Source organism: Hippocampus zosterae, chromosome 4, assembly GCF_025434085.1.
Source record: "Hippocampus zosterae strain Florida chromosome 4, ASM2543408v3, whole genome shotgun sequence".
In the NCBI taxonomy this organism is placed as follows: domain Eukaryota; kingdom Metazoa; phylum Chordata; class Actinopteri; order Syngnathiformes; family Syngnathidae; genus Hippocampus; species Hippocampus zosterae.
The window spans coordinates 6,379,863-6,398,199 of NC_067454.1; the positions used below are offsets into that span (position 1 = coordinate 6,379,863).

Genomic DNA, 18,337 nt, shown 5'->3' on the forward strand with positions numbered 1-18,337 from the left:
AACATTTTAAACCAGGTTGATTTAAATCCATGATTTGAAACGCTAACCTATAAACAGGTGAAAAAACATACTTTGAGTTTACGAGATTAAAACGTTTTTATTAAATGCCGTAGTAATAACTAAAATGTCGTAGTTAAAAACTATTTTTGGTGCACCCTGTGTTGTTCAAAGAAAGATTCTACCATAAAGAAAACAGCCCAGGACAACTGAAACGTTTGCTGCATGACGAGCCACAGAAGAAATAATTATCTGTTTTTATTTACGGACATATTTTTTACATTTCAGATATTTACAATCACCCTAAAACTAACACAATGGCAAGTTAAAATACCACACATCATTTGTTAGTACTATACATGGTGTGTGATGCTCATGAGCATATTCTCCTGTATGGAAGTTGAATTAAATCCCTCATTGTCTGACTCAGAGGTGAATTCATATGATTTGGATTTTTTTGTTTTCGTTTAATATAATCCATTGGTCACTTGTCACACATTAGCATTAGCATTCGGCGATAGCCTTTTCTTTTGTACCACAAGATAGTAGCAGAGTAAAGTCAGTCAGTTCAAAGACATACAGAAACAAAAAAGTCCAAATAGCTTCCCAAAATCCAAGTAACACGGTCGGGGTTTAACATCAAACTGACAGGGCCGTCACAACTTGGCTCATTGTGGCCCTACTCAGAAAGGCTTAATGTTGCACCAGTGCCAAATCAAGACTGACCAACCAAGATCAAATCATGTTGGTGATGAATCTGAAGAGTTTGAATAATCGAGAGAGATTGAGGAGTCAAGACCAAGTCAAGGTGAACACCCTGAAGAGTTGAGACCAAATCATTTATGCTTGCATTTCAGTATGCAGTCTGAACAGAAACCAAACTGGGTGAAGAACTGTCAAAACGAACTTACCTTACAAGGAGGTGTGTAACTAAAAGGAAAAAAAAAATGAATCGAAAATTTGGATTTGACCTATTGAACCAAAACGTTTGACAATTGTTGCATCCTTGAATCTTATCGCAGCCCGTGTATCGAAATATAAATGAAATTGTCTTTTCTGAGAGATGAAAACCATCGATTTGATGTTGCCGCGTGATGATTTGTTGTTTCTTTTAATTTAATTTACTTGGATAGTTTGGGCTTTGCTGAGCTTTTATATGTTGTTGCGAATTAATAAACATGACAAATACTACAGCCGTACCATAATTGAATCAAATCCCATTGAATTGAACCAAATCCATTTGTTACATTTTAAAATCGTCACCTCCTTGAATCGTATTGTGCCCAATGTATCTGGAATCGTATTGACTCGTCTTTTGTGGAGAGATGCACACCCCTACTTACAAGCGATTTAGACTAGAGGAAGCCACCATTAAGCATCTTACATATAAGCACAGTCATACCAGAAATGTGTCACTTGACAGTACAGCAGATGTAAACAGACGGTCCACACACAGGCACAAACTGGAAATTGGGCCCTGCGGTGTAAATCCATCTGAGACTACGAGCAGGACCTCGGGAGGTGTGACGGCGTCGGTTGCCGCGCTACACTTGGTTGTGCCGGCTGAGTTCCTCCGAGACGCTGTTGTACGCTGTGGCCCGAGTGCTCATGCCCAGGTATTGTTTCAGGAACTCGCCGAAGCGTTTCTGGTTGTTCCATTTGCGCGCTGACTTGCGGATGCCGATGAAACCGCCGTAGCGCTTCTGGTAGGACCTGGCCGGGGCCATCAGCTTCCTGTAGCCATGGCGGCCCTTCACGAAGCCGCCGAACCTCTTGGAGACGCTCAGAGCCACGTCGCTGGCGTCGGAGTCCTCGTACTCTTCGTCCAAGGGCGGGGGATTGTGGGTACCCGCATCCGTTTCATCCAGCCCCAGCTCTCGGGTCATGTGATCGAACTTCTGCAAGGCCAAGGGCAGCTCCTCCTCTTCCTTCTCTCCATTGTCTTCCTCCTCAGCAGGGAAGAAGGCCTCCACTTCCTCCTGGGATCTTTTAGGCATAGATGAAATCAACAGGGATCCACGGCAGGTGTCCCAGGAGGATGTCAAAGAGATGGAACCCTGACATGCAAAAAGACACTCCTGACAGGGAAAAAGATGAAAGGATTAACCCGGCATACTTTTTCTTTAGCTTTTTTTTTCATTATTCCAGAAGAAAGAAAAGCCTCAGCAATGGAGAGTTACCAGAACGAATCACACGTGGGTCCTTGAATTTTACAAATGTCTTGTTATGGTAGGATTGTCCATCTGATTTATAGTAAATTTGTGAAACTGGTGACAGGGGCTATTTTTTTTAACATAATCATGAAAGTATTTTTTGACATTTTCAGTCCACATTATCTTACATTGGGGCGGCCCGGTAGTCCAGTGGTTAGCACGTCGGCTTCACAGTGCAGAGGTACCGGGTTCGATTCCACCTCCGGCCTCCCTGTGTGGAGTTTGCATGTTCTCCCCGGGCCTGCGTGGGTTTTCTCCGGGTGCTCCGGTTTCCTCCCACATTCCAAAAACATGCGTGGCAGGCTGATTGGACGCTCTCAATTGTCCCTAGATGTGAGTGTGAGTGTGAATGGTTGTTCGTTTCTGTGTGCCCTGCGATTGGCTGGCAACCGATTCAGGGTGTCCCCCGCCTACTGCCCGAAGACAGCTGGGATAGGCTCCGGCACCCCCCGCGACCCTAGTGAGGATCAAGCGGCTCGGAAGATGAATGACGGAAGATTATCTTACATTGGTAAAACAGAAGCAAAAAAATGCAACAATGTTGATTTTTGTGGGATTGTGGTGAGTACCACAAAATTTTCATCGAGTTCCAGAAGAAGACAAACAAGACGGCACTGAAAAAAAAATGGTGTGTTGAATGTACTCAATTTTATTTTGTCAAGTGGCTGCACATAATAGCATCATCTGGATTTAGATCTTTTTCAGTCTAGTATAGTTTACTTTATGGTGTAGTTGATTTTTAAGTGCATTTTATGTTTATAACCATAATTTACATCATGACAAAATGTTATCGCACTTCTTAATTCAGAAAAATAAAATTGTTGATTACGCTTTTTAAAATCAGTCCCAGACACCATCTTCACTGATCAGCACAAAACTGGGGCGACGTGTCTCTTATAATGCACATGAAAAAGTTTTTTAAAAAAACAACAACAACAATGACCCCAAGTGAACAAGAAGTCAACATTTTAGTTGACTGGAACAGGTGAAAACAAAAGACCTAGTGAACGGGACAAAACACTAACCTCCAAATGTTTGGAGGCTTAACACTGGTCGCTTCAAATCATTCTGATAAACACATTGTCCTGTGAATACCTCCCTTCTAAATAAGGGTTAACTGAACCGATCGGTGCTGTCAAAAGGCAATAAATCATCATTTGTGTCTTTTCTTCATGCCCTCAAATGTCTTTTCCAGTGTCGACTTGTCGAGAGGCGCACGCATGCATCCCCCGGAATCAATTAGCCACAACAAATTAGTAAAAGTCAAATGCCAAAAGGCTAATTTGTTGAGTCACGCAGAGTTAGAAGTGGAAGGTTTAGCTCTTATCAGCAAATGAAAATTGAGTCTGTCAGGGAAAGCTTAACAAATAGCAAATGTGCGCGAGTGTGTGCGCGCGTGCAACGTGTGCTCACCATAGTGTTGAAGGTGAGCCGTTTGGGCAGGATGAGGCTGCAGGACAGGCAGGCATCCTGGCAGTCGCCATGCGCGCCGTCAACACAAAGCAGCAGCAGGAGTGCCACCAGCGTCTTCATGATGGTCTGCGGGACAAATATGAAGACGAGACAATCTTTAATCTTCTGCTTCTATATAAATCAGCATGTATTGTATTTTAATTATTTGTTGTTGTTACTGTTGTTGGTGTTGTTTTTTAAATGGCAATCTAAAAAAATAACAGACCAACACAAACCGTTTGAGATTCACTGTAAAACTTTTTCATAGGACAGTGCTGGACTGCTCATGTCTTGATAAGCAGAACGTGTGGGACATAATCACCGAAACGCAGTCAAGGAATCATTATTGCCCCCAAAAATATTTCAGCCTGCAAAACCAGTTTCACTTCGCAAAATTACATTTTGTACACATGTATATCTTATGTAGACCCATTAAAAGAACCAAAGCCCAAATAGACACAGGACGTCGGCCATTTTGGGGCTTTTTGACCAGATGTCTCCATCCATCCATCCATTTTCCGATCCTCTTCATTCTCACAAGGGTCGCGGGGGGTGCTGGAACCTATCCCAGCTGTCTTCGGGCAGTAGGCAGGGGACACCCTGAACCGGTTGCCAACCAATCTCAGGGTATACATAGACAAACAACCATCTGGGCTTACACGGGACAATTTCGAGTATTCAATCAGCCTGCCATGCATTTTTTTTGGAACGTGGGAGGACCCCGGAGTACCCGGAGAAAACCCACGCAGACCCGGGGAGAACATGCAAACTCCACACAGGGAGGCCAAAGCCAGAATCGAACCCGCGACCTCTGCACTGTGAGGTAGACGTGCTAACCACTCGTCCACTGGGCCGCCAGTTGTCTTTACAAGGCAAAGATATCCAGGAGATTTTGTTTGCTTGCTATAAACTTGAACTAGTGTTTATTACACTAGGCAGATGGATTAAGCAAAATTGCAAAACATTTATCTTTTTGTCAAAGCATTTTTGAGGAAGAATGGTGGGGAAATGTTGATGAATTTTGGCCTCCTCGAAGTGTTAGAAAATGTTTATCAGGCGTAATCTCCCCCACCCCATCCAAAAAAAAGTATAAAAAAAGACATGGATAAGATGTGAGAGGAAGTCCGATATTTTGGTTTGGAAAGGTAAACTTGTCCGAGAAATTATGTTTTAATGCTGCCCAAAAAAAAAAAAAAAAAAGCTTCCGGAAATATGTCAGACAGATGAGTGAGATTTAATTGCAAAGCGTTTTAGTTTTTGTGTGCGTCGGTGGAGCATGATGACAAAGTTTGACTCACCAGAAAACAAAAAAACTAATAAATCAATTCTTAAAAAAAAAAGATGAGACACGGGAGGTCGATTTCAAGTGACCATTTTTGGGTCATATCAACAATTTCCAGGGGTCCTTAACAGGCAAACGTGTCCTAGACATTTTATCTCATTGCTACCATACCTGAACCAATTCTACGTGACAAACTGGGGAACACCAACTTTTGAAATATTTTGAGATTTCCGTCATTGCGTGTGTGCAGAGCGTGGTGGCGAATGGCAGCGACTCAACAAACAGAACACTAGTCTATCTCAGACTGACGAACAGCCTTTAAAAGGACAATATCTATTGAACAATAGACCTTATTAGAGGCAGACATCTTGACTCAGCTCCACCTCAACAACAAAAAAACACAAGAACCGCTAATGACAAAATGACGGAAAAGCCGAGCTTCCTGCACGTCGTCTTGATCAGAACTATTGTGTCTTCACTGATATGCTTCAAGAGCCACAATGACATTTTTGAGGGGTGGAAGTGAAAAATGACATTTACTGACGCAAAATGAGATGAGGGAAGGTTTTTTTGACCTCATTTTAGGAGCATGAAGAAAAAGTTTCCACTCACTTTCCACTCAATCAAAAAACTCATCAGCTCCTTTTATCGATGCCAACCTAGCACTGACTCATTGTTTGACTGACACAAAGATTCACTCACTTACACATAAAAGCTTATGAGAAAAATGTACATGATTATTCACAAAAATTCTCACATAGGCCTACACACACACACACACATACACGCACACACACACAAATCATCACGGCAGTGTCGTCTAATTGAGCAAAAATCCTCCATCTTCAAATCTCCATCTACTTTGTGAAGTTGCCGTCAAGTCCGCGCAATTAGCTGGTTATCTCCACTGAGCCGTAAAAATGTGTGCTCAGCAAAAGTCAATGACAATCAGTGTGACATGCAACTGGTGAACGTGACTTATTAATATTTCTATGAGGACACCGCCCAAGTGGAAACGTCTGAAGACATCTAATATTTTTTTTGGGGGGGGGGGGGCTTGTTTTGCAATTCAACATCGCCCGTTTGTCTTGCAAACGTGGTACCAACGTAGTAGTATGTGAACAAAATCTCCTTGACAAGGTCTCCTTGAAAGGACTCCTAGACATGAACAGACTGACTCCAAAATGGTCGCCTCAGACCAAAATGGTGGACTTTTGTGTCATTAAATCTCAAGCATGGATGCTTGAGATTTAAAATTTCGCTGAGGTGCTGGAGGCCAAATATTTAGGAGTAGCACCAGCAACAAGCAATGGATTTTTTTTTAACCCTGTCATTTTAAAGTCACTCATATCCTTTCAGGGATAGAATTTAAAAATGACTGTAAAGGTGCTACAGATTTTTTTAAGAACTGCTAGCTGAAATCTAGCTTCTGATTGAATTCGGTTATTTTCTTCTCACTGAAAATAACTCACTGAAAATAACGATGCTGATTGAATTGAGCTAAAATATCCCATCCACTGTCAAGTCCTCCCGTGAGCTTCCTGAAAGCAATTAATTTGTTTTTAATGGACGATTAACTGCTAGCTAAACTAGCTAATTAAGGCCATTACTGTCTGTGCTAGTGGAGCTGTGCTGCGATTAGGCAAGGGCAAAGCAGGGCAACTTTATTTATATCGCACATTTTATACACCGGGCAACTCAATGTGCTTTGCACACCTTAAGCATTTCCAAACACGACAGCAAATTTATTAAAATAACGTACACGGACACCATTTAAACACGTTAAAAGAGGATTTTAAAAACATTGAATTCACTTCTATTTGGCAGCTTATTCTATCGTACGGCATAACAGCTAAAAACAGTTTCACCGTGTTTGCTTGGCACTCTGGGCTCCACGAATGGACCAGAGTCTGCAGACTACCTATTGCCGATTCCCTCCCGTTCCCTGAAAAAACGTTCAATCCACAGAAAGAGCTGTGGGAGCTGAGGTTCAAGTCCTGTTGAAGTTCATGAAAAAGAGTGTCGAACCAAGCGTGAATAAAAAGTAAATGTCTTACATTGCACTTGTCGAGTAGTTTATTTTTCTCAATGATTGCTTTTCTCCCATTGAGGACATGAGCAGCTCTAAAATAAATGACATCCGGTGACCTAAAGCCGGATTATTCACGGGCGATTGAGCACACTGCACATTATTATTACCGAACTTGAACTGGTTGCTCAATTTTGTGATGGTTTTTCTCATCATGTTTCTTTTTTGGGGGAATAATTGACCGCCCATTTGCATGCAGCGTTCACAATAAGTTTGGATTACAGCCTTGCTATTCACCCTTAACTGCTTCTTGCGAGTATTTACACTTTTATAGACATGCTGGTCGTCCATCAAAAAAGTGCCAGGGCTGCTGTCATAAAAGGTTTGTTTCAAATCCAAACCACAACCTAAGTTTTTTTTTCCTTTGAAGTAAGCCGGTTTTGCTCAATATATTTACAGTAAATCTTCTGAATGTCCTATTCTGTAAGTGTGCATACAGTTACTGGCTGTGGAAAGCCAAAAAAACAAAACAAAAAACAGCCCTAACACCAATTCTGCCACCCACAACGAAATCGTGTGACGTATCGCGTTACAGGAACCACAAAAAAAAAAAAATTTTTTTTGCCTCTGCCATGTAATTTTGGAGGTGTGTGATGTTAAAATGTGATGGTCATTTTGAGAATTTGCTTTATGGATATGGGTGTCCATTTATTGCTCATTTTACATAATTTTTTATTTCCATGGTAGAAGAAATACAAAATAGATTCATTGTAGTGATCTTGGCACTGAAATAAGGGGCTGAAGGGGGCCTGAAATGTCCAATTTCTACTTTAAAAAAAAAAAAACAAATATTACGGTATACATTATTTGAGATTTCATATTTCATATGTCACACACAGAAATACACAGGCCTTTGTTCAGGCCAAGTGAACATAAACGTGGTTGCGTAGCTCTTATTTTCATTTTTCTTTCAAGAAATTTCATGGAAACAGTGAAAATTTCCAATATCGTCCCTCACCCAAAACGTTTTTTATTTTAAATAATAATTTATTAACATTTTGACTGGTTATACAAGCAGCTGGTCACACCGATCCACAAAAGTCTCGGTGCTCCAAAGAAGTACCGGTAAATATAGATTGAAGTGTAAAGGGGCTCTTAGAGGCTTTTTATTATCCATCCACCCATTTTCCGATCTGCCTAATCCTGACAAGGGGCCCGGCGGGTGCTGTAGCCTCTCGCAGCCGTCTTCAGGCAGTAAGCGGGTGACACCCTGAACCGGTTGCCAGCCAATCGCAGGGCACGCAGAGACGAACAACCATCCGTGCTCACACCCACACCTAGGGAAAATTTAGAGTGTTCCATTAACCTGCCATGCGTGTTTTTGGAATGTGGGAGGAAACCGGAGCACCCGGAGAAAACCCATGCAGGCCTTGGGAGAACATGCAAACTCCACACAAGGAGGCCGCATCTGGAATTGCACCGTGAGGTCGACGCGCTAACCACCGGCCCACCGGGCCACTCGCTCATTATTATCCGCTTTGTAATTAGTGCTACATATGTCAAACGATGTGTAAACATTAGCATTGAAGCAAACATCGAGCCTTGTAAGGAGGCAGAAAATTTCTCCTTATTAAGGCCTATTCACATCCTGACAGTAACTTCACTTTATCTGGCCCACTCAAAACACACTCTGTCCTCTTTTGTTTTAACTATTGATACAAGTCTGGCCAATCTATATCACCAATCAGCTTGACTGAAATGCTAATTAACTCGTGCTCATCAACATAGTGTCGCCCGCTGTTAGAAGAGGAAAAAAGACCCCCCGACATTTAGAATTGAGACAATAAAGCGACATTGTGAGGTGCTTGCTAAACAACAGGCCACAAAGCAACCTTCCAAAATCTACACAGCTGGGGTAGAAATTGCTCAAAAATATATTTTACTTTTGACTTTTTGTATGATTCAAAATTTTTTGGATTCTTGAGTTTGGTGGGCTTATTACAAGCAGACATGGTAAGCTGAATCCAATTCCCCTGTTCAATATGGCTAATCATCTCGGGTCGATTAATGAAGGTGCAAGTGGGCTCACACTTTCATATACACACACACACACACGCACGGGGGGGGGGGGGGGGGCGTCATATCAGACAGTTTGCCATTGATTTTCTTTGTTCGCTTCTCTAAGGTGAGATGTTGTTAATGGCCTCATTCAATGTCTATTTAAACGGACTTGACAACAAAAAACCCAACAAGCTGATTGGCGATTGAAAGCGTTGCTGTTCGATAACCTGCCGGGACTAAAGATGTGATTAACACAAAATGCACAGCAGAGTCAGCTATAGTCGACATAATGTCGCGCATGCACAGTGAAAGTATAAAGCAAACATTGTCGAAGGGCCTTGGTCTTTCAAGATGTGCATCAAATGTGGAGGGGGTGGAGGGGGGGCAGGTCAAAGAAAAAGCAAAGCACACACGTGCAGGCTGACGTCTTACCACCTGTGACATAAACGTTCACCTCTTTTGTGAGCCAATGTGTATAAAGTAAGAAAACGAGGCACCCAGGATTGGCATAAACGTTGTCCACCTCACCGCCCCCCGGTACAAAAGGGACGCACGGGGGGCCCCGTCGTTTCGGGGACATTGCCTCTTAGGATTAACGTGGCACAGTCAGGGTCACATTGAAGACGGCATCCTGGCGTGTGACCCCGTGACCGCAAACGATTTCACTCGCCTTCCATCCTACCCGTAGAGTCTTTATTGGATGGTGATCTCTGAAGGGGTCTTTGATGTTTGTCTATCTCATGTGGACTGTGTAATCCCTTTCAGAGACACTGTAAAATTGGAAAAAAACAACAACTAGAAAATTCCCCCGCCGAAAAACTCGCGCAAGTCTGAAAGCCGCATTTGTTGAACCATTTGGAGCTGCTTGAATTCGGCCAAGTCATGTGGAAATTACAGGTAAACGGTCAAAATTGTAATGCTGGGCTTTTATTTTGAAAATACAGTAAATATTTTTAAAAAATGAATACATACAAAATAAGGAAATACAATTAAAATTGTGGTCAATGGAGGCATTGTGTGACATTTGCCTTCACCTATGTCGTGTACAAATAGTTTGCGGCCACCTACACCTCTTGAAAAAAAAAAAACAGGCCAGAATCCATTGCTGCACTTTTTTTTGGACAAACAAGACTGCTGTAGCCACCAGCTCCAGTGTCAACGGCTCATCAATACTTCGCTCATCCAATACATCCCTTCTCGTAACAGCTGCACAGTTAACAGGCGCCCTGACATGCTAATCTGTTAGCCGAGAGTTTGGTCCCGATGCGCAAATGCGCCAGACACATTCACCATCTACGGCCAGTACTGTGGAACGATTCTTTATTGCATTAATATCAAAAATAAAAGGTGTTTTATTTTACATTCTGCATATCTTTTAAACCCTTTCATGCACCAACAACGATAACCTGTAACATGATAACATGATTAGCTGTCCACTGTAGTAACCGTTGTCCCCAAAAGGGGTTAAATTGTTCATAAAATAGACATCACGGATCACATGACATATTTTATTCATGTTTTTGGTGATAATAAAAACTATGTGCGTCCATGTGTGTTCAAACTTGTTGACACTTCCAATTACAATAAAAAATATATCAAACACATCATATAAAACGGCTCTTAATGACGTCCATAACTTACCTTGTTGGCAGCACATACCCAACCGAACTCTAATAAAAACAGTGAGACATTAAGATTGATCTATGTGCCCCGTTTGTTTAAATAGAAAAATCCCGAAGCATACATTAAGTCCACATGAGTCCAGCCACATCAGTGGAGCGCTACCAGGGGTTCAAGGTTCATGGTGCAGTCATTACCGAGCATGCCTTGCTACCGATACGACAATTCAATTCACCTATCTGGTCTGATAAGCTGCTAAAATAAATAAATAGATGTACTTTTATATTTTAAGAATTTTCAAATGGGTTTTTTTTTAAAGCCACTCCATCCTCAAACCGCCCCGGCCTGTGAACTCCTACCCGTGTTGGGGGTGACAATCCTCAGGTTGGAGGGGGTCCCTCGGGTGCGGGCTGGAAGAAGTGAGTTTCCTCCGTGAGCGTGTCTGGCTACGACGAGGATACAGGCGAGCGCTCTTATAGGGATAAGCCACCCCCTTCCCCACCCACCCATCGCCATCACTTGCCACCAATCACCCTCCTCTGCCGGTTCGCTCTCTCGCCTCCTCGAAACTCCTCACAGAGGCAAATAAGGATGAGAATCCAGCCACACGCACGCGTACCAATGATTGTCGTGTTACAAAAAAAAAAAAAAAAGCTGTAAATCTGACTATAGCACCGCTTTAATCGTTTATCTCAACCAACTCATTTATTGTTCAAACTAGATGATTTTGCTCTCCTGTGAATCACTGAATAATATTCACGGAATAAACCCTGCCTCTGAGAGCCTCTTCACATCTACCTTTTTCAATACAAATGAAAACGTTGACTGTTGAAGCTCTATTTTGGTAGATATGGGCAACGTTTCACATCATGAACAGACCACACGTCGAAACTCACTGACCTTAAATTGAATTTTATAAACACTGTTTTGAAGAACCACTTTAATTTTAATTTAAGGGCTTGCAACCATTACAAAAAAAACCAAAACAAGAACTAACATCAAGCAAAGGAGTGTATCTGTAATAGGTGATAAACACAGATTAACACCTATTACAGATACACTCCTTGCTTAAATCTCTCGGTGTTAAATCTCGCTGACTGAGTTCAAAAAACAAATTCAAGTCAAGTCAAATCAACAGTATTTATAGAGCACTTTCAAACAGCCATCGCTGCATACAAAGTGCTGTACATGGAGCGATTTAACATACACAATAAACAGTAAGACGAATCCGTAATAAAGGCGGTAGATAGCACCAAACAGTAAAATCAAGAACAAATCTAAGTCATGCTGAGTCGAACGAAGAATACAAGTGAGTTTTGAGGAGGGCTTTAAAGATGGCCAGCGGGGAGGCTTGCCCATCATTTTCAAGAAAATAGTACCAAAAAAACTACGTCAATTAGAGTTAAGGTGATCAATTCGAAACGTTCATTAAATAGAATAATAAATCAGAATTACGTAGATAAACGTAGTCATGTAATGCATAATCCATTATGAATACAAGAGAAAATATATAAAAGTGCAAGAGTGTCTATGTTCATTATCCCTGTACAAACCAAAAGTCGTAAAAATAGATAAGTATAGCACAGTTAAGGGTAAAAGCATTTGTTTATATGCAGACTTTTGTTTTTCTTTTGCGATTAATATAAAAAAAATGATCTATTTATACATTAATAAAAAACATGGGGTCAGACTAGATCAGTTTTTTACTTCTTCCTACTCCTTTGAAAATATAATTGTCAAAAGAAACGGCCTGTTTTCTTTTCCTTTTTTTTTACTGTTTTGCCTTTACTTGCTGTCAATGTATTACTGTATATGTTTTTATGTTCAATAAACAATAAACAAACCAAAAAAAACTGTGTTGGACACATTTGACATTTAATCCGCGAACATCAAGACGGTTAAAGATGAAGCTTGAATAACATGGATTACATGAATATTATTGTTTGTGAAGACAGCTAAAATGAATAATTGCTGTCATTTACTGTTTAGATACCGGCTATTTCCTCAGGGGGAATCTTAACGAGTTTTTAATTAATGACGTTGAATCGTTTATGAGAGGCCAATCCAGTCCCCCGGATCAGAGACAAGCGCATGAGACATGTTCCTCGTCAAAACTCTGTCACGGCTTTGATGATGGCGTCAATTTTCCTAATTAGCAATAAGCCAGCTGGAGTCAGGTACACGATGCCAAGACATTTTTTTTCTCAATTTATCTCTATTATTTGGTTTTGGATGGTTTGGCAATCCTACCAAGTTATCCAATCCGATGGAGTTTTCATCTTTTATTTTGAATTTATAAAGAATGAAAGAACAATCTAAACACCAAAGTAGATTCACCCAAATTTGTAAGCACAGGATACATTTGTATTCGTGACGTATCAAAACTCTCACAAAGCCCGATACCATAAACCCCTCTCGTGTTCATCGTATTCCACGAAAAACATTTATTCCAGGACGCTCCTGACAAACACGTAATTGCCTGTCGTCATTTCTTCACGTTAAAATGGTGACAGTAATGAAGCGCTGCCAGCATCAACGGCAAAGAAGAGGAAGAAGACGAGGGGCAAAAATGAGGAAGGGGTGGACTGTCACTCCCAAGCAAGATGGCGGAGGAGTGACAGCACCGTGTCATCGTTGCTAAATAGCACAGAGCTCCTATCTTATCACAAAGTGATAATGTGCTTTTTCTCTGAAAATTGACTTTTATATTGTAAGAGTTTAGCTTGCTTATAGAAAAAAAAATGACAAAAAGATGGTTCGATAGTCATACTTGTTATACTGCCCAAGAAAAAAAAAAGCATTGCACTCGGCATACTTTAGTTTGCACCTTCCCCACGTTGCAAAGCTTTTCCGAGTCGACAATTTGGCAATGAAGCTTTTTTTTTTTTACGGTCTTCTTTAGGGATGCCGAGGAGGTCGTGATGATGGCGAGGAGGAGGGGCACGGGGGGTTGCAGGTTGGTCAGACGGAGAGATAGATAAGCGGCCTTATCTTCTCCATGCCAGACGCCGAGGCCCCGTCCAATCCTGAGCTGCTTGAAACAATTCATCGACTTATCCACCTCAAAGACCTCCAGAGGTTCTTTGAAGTGGAGGAGGGAAGACAAAAGGTGGAGATGAAGGGGAACGTGCTGACGTCAAAAGCTTGGATGACGCTTTCCCTTTAAATGACGTCATTGTTAGCATACCACAGCACAACGCATCCGATAGAGGCTCGTTTTCTTGGCAAACGTTCCACCTAGGAAAGCATCGTAAAACATCTTTACATCTTTGCTATCCCTTCAAAGATTCGGCAAGCCTCCTCGCTGCCCATCTTCAAAACTTTCCTCAAAACTCACTTGTATTCTCTGGCATTCGACTCAGCATGACTTGGATTTGTTCTTGGTTTTAATGTTCGGTGCTTTCTACCGTCGTTATTACCGATTTGTCTTACTGTTTATTCATTCATCTTCCGAACCGCTTGATCCTCACTAGGGTCGCGGGGGGTGCTGGAGCCTATCCCAGCAGTAGGCAGGGGACACCCTGAATCGGTTGCCAGCCAATCGCAGGGCACACAGAGACGAACAATCAACCATGCTCACACTCACACCTAGGGACAATTTAGAGTGTTCAATCAGCCTGCCACGCATGTTTTTGGAATGCGGGAGGAAACCGGAGCACCCGGAGAAAACCCACGCAGGCCCGGGGAGAACATGCAAACTCCACACAGGGAGGCCGGAGCTGGAATCGAACCCGGTACCTCTGCACTGTGAAGCCCACGTGCTAACCACTGGACTACCGGGCCGCCTTACTGTTTATTGTATATGTTAAATTGCTCCATGTACAGCACTTTGTATGCAGCGATGGCTGTTCGAAAGTGCTCTATAAATACAGTTGAGTTGAGTTGAAAGTGTAAAAAGAAGTGAACAACAGTTATAGTTGAGTTTTCAAATAAACAGTATGTACCTGTATATATTTTGCTGTAGAAAAAAAATACATTTTTTTTTACCCTTGAAAAATATTGCTAATTTGTGACATCGGTGGTTTCGACCTGACGCCATATTATCCATCCATCCATTTTCCGAACCGCTTGATCCTCACTAGGGTCGCGGGGGGTGCTGGAGCCTATGCCAGCCGTCTATGGGCAGTAGGCGGGGGACACCCTGAACCGGTTGCCAGCCAGTCGCAGGGCACACAGAGACAAACAACCATCCACGCCCACATTGAAACCTAGGGACAATTTAGAACGTCCAATCAGCCTGCCATGCATGTTTTTGGAATGTGGGAGGAAACCGGAGCACCCGGAGAAAACCCACGAACATTCAAACTCCACACAGGGAGGCCGGAGCTGGAATCGAACCCGGTACCTCAGCACTGTGAAGCCGACGTGCTAACCACTGGACTACCGGGCCGCCCTAGCGTTATATTAGCTATGTGAATATTTATGCGTTAACTGGGACCAGCCAACTTCTGTCTTGGTTCTCTGTGGACTAGTTCTTCGAGCTTTTCATTTTGAAAATAAGAAAAAAAAAACGTTTTCTTAACTCAGAAACAAACTTGAGGCATGTGCAGCAGTGACAGCCTAGGAGGTCCAATTGGTTTTTATCCACCGTTTGAGCGTGGAGCCAAGGAGGCTCTTTCAGGAAGATTGATGGGTGCGCGACGGCCTCATCGGCGACATCTCGACGTCCTGATTGAATAAACGTATCCCTCCATCGGTGACGGCCGTATAATTCAACTGAATACCCACAATTCAAAGCGGGGTCGGGGAGTCACCTGCCGGTCAATTGGGAGAGTTTTCCGTCATGACGCTAGTGCGTATCCAACAGCGCTGGGAAGCGAACAACCTGAAGCGCAAGTGAGAGGAAAAACAATAAATGCGCTCATGTTGGAGATGAAGGACAAAATGCAGGATGTCAGTGAGCTCTGCAGGTCGTCGCCGGAATCTAAAAATGGTCAAAGTCACATTTGACAACAACACATGATTGATAAATGGAGAGACAGATCCTGTGTCAGGTCTCAGACTGTTTCTAAGGTCACGTGAGACTCTTAACACTCACTTGTTGAGAAGATGACCTTGTTTTTTTTCCATTTTGCTTTGCTTGTTTGTGAAGTCGGGACTTGATCAGGAAAGCGGACCTCACTCTCCCAACTTGCAGGGTTCGAAAAGTTTTGAGATTTTCATTAAATGTTAGCCTTTGTTTCATGTTGACTTTTTTTTTTTTTAAATTGAATTAGTTTTAGTTTGTTTTTAGAACAACTTTGTTTGCTTATGTGTTTTTGTTTTATTTGTTCATTAGTTTTGTTTTTATTAGTTTTAGTATTAATTTGAGTTGTATTTTTTAAATATGTAGAGTGTTTGCAAAGTGTAAGATTAAAAAAAAAATTACAATTCTCGACAGAAATATAGGAATACCCGAATAAATAACAATTAAATGAACGATGAAGAGCTCATGTGGTGTTGATTTGTATTAACTGATAGATGTAAATCAAGGATATTTTTTGCTACAATCATAATTAGCATTAATTCATTTTAGAAACATAATATGTAATTTGTTTTTAGTTTTAGTTTTTTAAGAGCATTTTTGTTTTTTTATTTTTTATATATTTTTTATTTATACATTTATTTCATTTCCAAAAAAAGGGTTTTTTTGGAATTTCTTTTTCAGGTATTTTAATTAGTTTTCAATAACCGTAATTTTTTAAAAAAACATGTAAATATGCCCACCTCTACCCAAAAGGCTCATTTCCATCGGTAGGAACACGGCTAATATAAAGCAAGCACAACAACATCAGTTTAAAAGGAACGCAAAATCAAATCAATTATTCTGTTTTGGAGAAACCTCGATCGTGTTGTCAGTTTGGCTGGCTCACGAAGCGTGACATCAATGCTAAAAATCTGCCTTGTTACTGGACTATACATCCTCGGAGCGCCTCCTCAATAGATGGAAGCTGCGGGTCCTCCTCCACCAATCAAGCCGCTAATGAGATGGGACTGTCGCTACGATGAGCTCACGGACATAAGGCCTCTAAAACCATTCAGCTAATCGAGGTCTGGCGTAATGGACGTGGTCAGAGACCACCCAGGCCATCAAAGCAGGACTCTTGTGCTTTTAGCAGCCCCCATTAAAATGTCCATTGGCATAACTATGGAAGTCGAAGTCATCTGTACAAGGGTCAAGCTCTGGCCCCCGTACAACCCCTTCTGGCAGTGTTTTGGCAGGAACAGTGTCGCATTTTACAACTGTGGTTTGTAACTGCTGTACAGTAAAACTAAAATAAAGAAAAACTATTTATAGATTTGATGATGCGAAGTGGACGTGAACATTTTCAACTGTCATAGAAGCGCAGAAGAGAAGTTCTCCAAATGTGATGACGTGTGAAGGAGGGGCACGCACTTACACACAGACACACACGCGCATACACACACTCAAACACATGCACAAAATACATATATGTGCACACGAGTACATGCACTCACTCAAATGCACGTTCTCACACACACATGCACACAGACATGCACAAAAATACACACACTGGATTTAATGATATGTGGTCCGGAACAATTATCGCTATCGTGTCATCGTAACTAAAGGCAGATAAAGAGGCAGACCTCCACCCCCACCCTCCACATTCGTATCAATCCCATCAGCACAAACACACACACAGACACACACACACACACACACAAACATGCATCCTCCTCTTTATGGTTATATCAACATAATGGCATAGCAACACAATCAGCATTTTGGCTGGAAATGTGTGTGGATGGTTACATTGTTTACAGTCTTCACTTTTTTCATGCTACTATGATGCCACCTGGGGAAAAAAAATATCCGCATTCTTTAAATGTGTGATATTGCTGGGATTGTGTAATAAGGTGGAAATATTATCAAAACATTTTAGGTTCTTTTTTTTTTTTTAAACAAATGGATTGCCTGTTCAAAAAACTCTGACGTGTGCTGAGTGATGACCTAAATATCTGACAGGCCCACTCCGCCATCGATGCAAACGCCCCCCCCACCATCTGCACGTCAGTATAATATGATTCAGCAATAGCCCCTCCGGCCCCATCAACACAAACGCCCATCTCACCCACTTACCCTCTACACCAGGCATGTCCAAAGTCCGGCCCGCGGGCCAAATCCGGCCCGCGGTCGAATTTCATCCGGCCCTCGGCCCCTGTCATAAAATCAGTGCCTTCTGGCCCGCAGGTTGGGCGCAATGGAACACGTGTTGCATTGACTGAGGTCTCGTAGACTGGTGAGTGATGTTTCATAGAGTACTGCTTCCCTCTAGTGGCTAAATGAGTAATAGCATTCACTAAATGAGTAATAGCATTTAGAGACTAGAGGGCATCACTCACGAGTTAACAAGACATCACTCCGTGTTTATATTGACTGATATGTCATATTTCAAATGATCCTTGCAGTTGTGGATATGTGTATTGCTTGTTCATTTCCCTGTTGTTCGAGTCAAAGGTTTTGTGACTATTGAAAAGTCATGGTGATACATTTTATGTTTCAAATCAATCAATTTGCACTCAGGAGACTTCTGTTCAAGAAAAAGTCAAGTGAATAAGCAGTTGCATGTGATATACCTGTTTCAAATGAACCAAAAGAAATTCTTAAGATTGTTGAAATTAAAATAAAAATGGAAATGTGAAACAGACTGGCTTACTAAAATTTGTTGAACAATATTG

General features: G+C 41.8%; 1 protein-coding gene across 1 annotated transcript; it reads right to left on the minus strand.

Moving 5' to 3' along the window:
- Positions 1 to 242: 242 nt before the first annotated feature.
- LOC127600044 (prepronociceptin-like) lies at positions 243 to 11,116 on the minus strand. Its single transcript, XM_052064401.1, has 3 exons — positions 11,014 to 11,116; positions 3,624 to 3,749; positions 243 to 2,075 (listed from the first exon to the last, which is right to left on the minus strand). Exons 2-3 carry the CDS (start codon positions 3,741 to 3,743, stop codon positions 1,542 to 1,544), a joined length of 654 nt encoding a protein of 217 aa, XP_051920361.1. The 5' UTR covers positions 3,744 to 3,749; positions 11,014 to 11,116; the 3' UTR covers positions 243 to 1,541.
- Between the last annotated feature and the right edge of the window lie 7,221 nt (positions 11,117 to 18,337).